Source organism: Nestor notabilis, unplaced genomic scaffold (genome assembly GCF_000696875.1).
Source record: "Nestor notabilis isolate BGI_N333 unplaced genomic scaffold, ASM69687v1 scaffold21099, whole genome shotgun sequence".
NCBI classification, from domain to species: Eukaryota; Metazoa; Chordata; class Aves; order Psittaciformes; family Psittacidae; genus Nestor; species Nestor notabilis.
The window spans coordinates 10,733-12,570 of NW_009943510.1; the positions used below are offsets into that span (position 1 = coordinate 10,733).

At 59.4% G+C, this 1,838-nt stretch overlaps 1 protein-coding gene across 1 annotated transcript in view; it reads left to right on the top strand.

The window, feature by feature from the left end:
• Nucleotides 1–1,544, top strand: part of SLC25A1 (solute carrier family 25 (mitochondrial carrier; citrate transporter), member 1) — a gene marked incomplete at its 5' end in the record, with an annotated part of 2,474 nt that extends 930 nt beyond the window's left edge. The window contains 5 exons of the mRNA XM_010021981.1: nt 256–340; nt 493–597; nt 804–919; nt 1,232–1,305; nt 1,410–1,544. Coding sequence (XP_010020283.1) covers nt 256–340; nt 493–597; nt 804–919; nt 1,232–1,305; nt 1,410–1,524 — 495 coding nt within the window. The remainder of the gene's footprint in view (nt 1–255; nt 341–492; nt 598–803; nt 920–1,231; nt 1,306–1,409) is intronic.
• Between the last annotated feature and the right edge of the window lie 294 nt (nt 1,545–1,838).

The window sequence follows — 1,838 nt, forward strand, 5'->3', positions numbered from 1 at the left end:
TGGGGAGGAGCCCCCCCGCCCCCCCCAGGAGCCATCCCATCACCCATTTTAGTACTATAAAACCCATGTAGTTGCTTGCAGAGGCAGTTTCCCAGGTTTTCCTCTGGAAAATGCCATGGGCACAGGCTTCCCCTGTGGTCTCACCTTGCATTTCCTGGCCACGAGGGTCAGCTCTCATTTTGGGACCATCCATGGAGAGGTGGGCATTGCATCTCCCCATGCCTTGGCCACGACGAGTGCATTGTCTCCCCGCAGGTGAAGTTTATCCATGACCAGTGCTCCCCCAAGCCCAAATACCGTGGCTTCTTCCATGGTGTGCGGGAGATCGTTCGGGAACAGGGTGAGTCCCCCAGGGAGAGGCACCCTGACCCCCTGGGTGCAGCCCCACTGCACGGACGGGGCAGGAGGTGGCACAGGCTGGGACCAGCAGCCTGGGGAGGTTTTTCTCTGCTGGTGAGGCTGGCGCTCTCCTCCAATGCCCTCTTGCTGCAGGACTGAAGGGGACCTACCAAGGCTTAACCGCAACCGTCCTCAAGCAAGGATCAAACCAGGCCATCCGCTTCTTTGTCATGACCTCCCTCAAGAACTGGTACAAAGGTATGGTGTCCCCGTCCCCCCAGCCCACCCTGGCTGTGCTGCTGGCTCCTCCAGCCCATCCTTGGGATCTGGGGTTGGTCTTTCCATCAGCACACCCTCCACTTCTCATGGCTCAGCCACACCTGGGGCCTTCCTTGGGCTCCCTCAGGGATGCCGTGCTTCATCCCGGTACCACCACTCTGCCCTCAACCTCTCCTCCTTCCCAGGGGATGATCCCAACAAGGTCATCAACCCCTTCGTGACGGGGGTGTTTGGAGCCATTGCTGGAGCTGCAAGTGTCTTTGGCAACACCCCCTTGGACGTGGTGAAGACCAGGATGCAGGTACAGCACTGGGCATGGTGGCAGGATGGGGTCACTGTTGTCTGGGAGCTGTTTCGTGCAGCCCCAGGGCAGGCACTCGATGCTGGTGATGTTTGGGAGATGCCTGGGGATGCTGTCCTGTCACAGCTGGGCTGTGAGGTGCTGGGAAGTGTTTGCTCAGAGGAGATGGAGATGTTCCTGCTGGGTTTGGTGGCCCACAGCAGTGAAGGGTGATCAGTTCCTCCTGGATCACCCCCAGCTCTACCTCTCATATGAAGTCACCCCAGATGCATCCCTGGCTTCAGCCTCTGACCCTGCTTTTCCCATCCACAGGGGCTGGAAGCACACAAGTACAAGAGCACCTGGGACTGTGCCTACCAGATCATGAAATACGAAGGACCCCTTGCGTAAGCCCTGCGGGTGGCATGGGGGGAGCTGGGGAGAAGGATGGGCAGGGACAGGGGGTTCTGAGGGCACTGAGCCCCACGGATCCCCCCTCTATCCCTGGCAGGTTTTACAAGGGCACAGTGCCTCGCCTGGGCCGTGTCTGCCTCGATGTGGCCATCGTCTTCATCATCTACGACGAGGTGGTCAAGTTCCTCAACAAAGTGTGGAAAACGGACTGAGGGGGCCGGGCCAGGCGGCCCCCACCTCCCTCGCCCCATGGGGATGCAGCTGGAGAGCCGTGACCAAGCCCACCGGGGCCAAGTCTGCCCACACACACGCCTTCCCCCCAAACCTGGCCACCTTTATGTTTAGGAACAGGCTCAGGAGCAGGTTAAATTATTAGTTGTGCGCTAAAAGGAGCAGGGAGGGAGCAGCATCTCAGCATCCAGACCCGCAGCATCCTGGTTATGCCCACCCTGACCCGCTGGTGACTTTTCCTTCTGGTCCCATATCACTTGCAAGCACCAGTTATCTAGGACAGGGTGTACCCTAG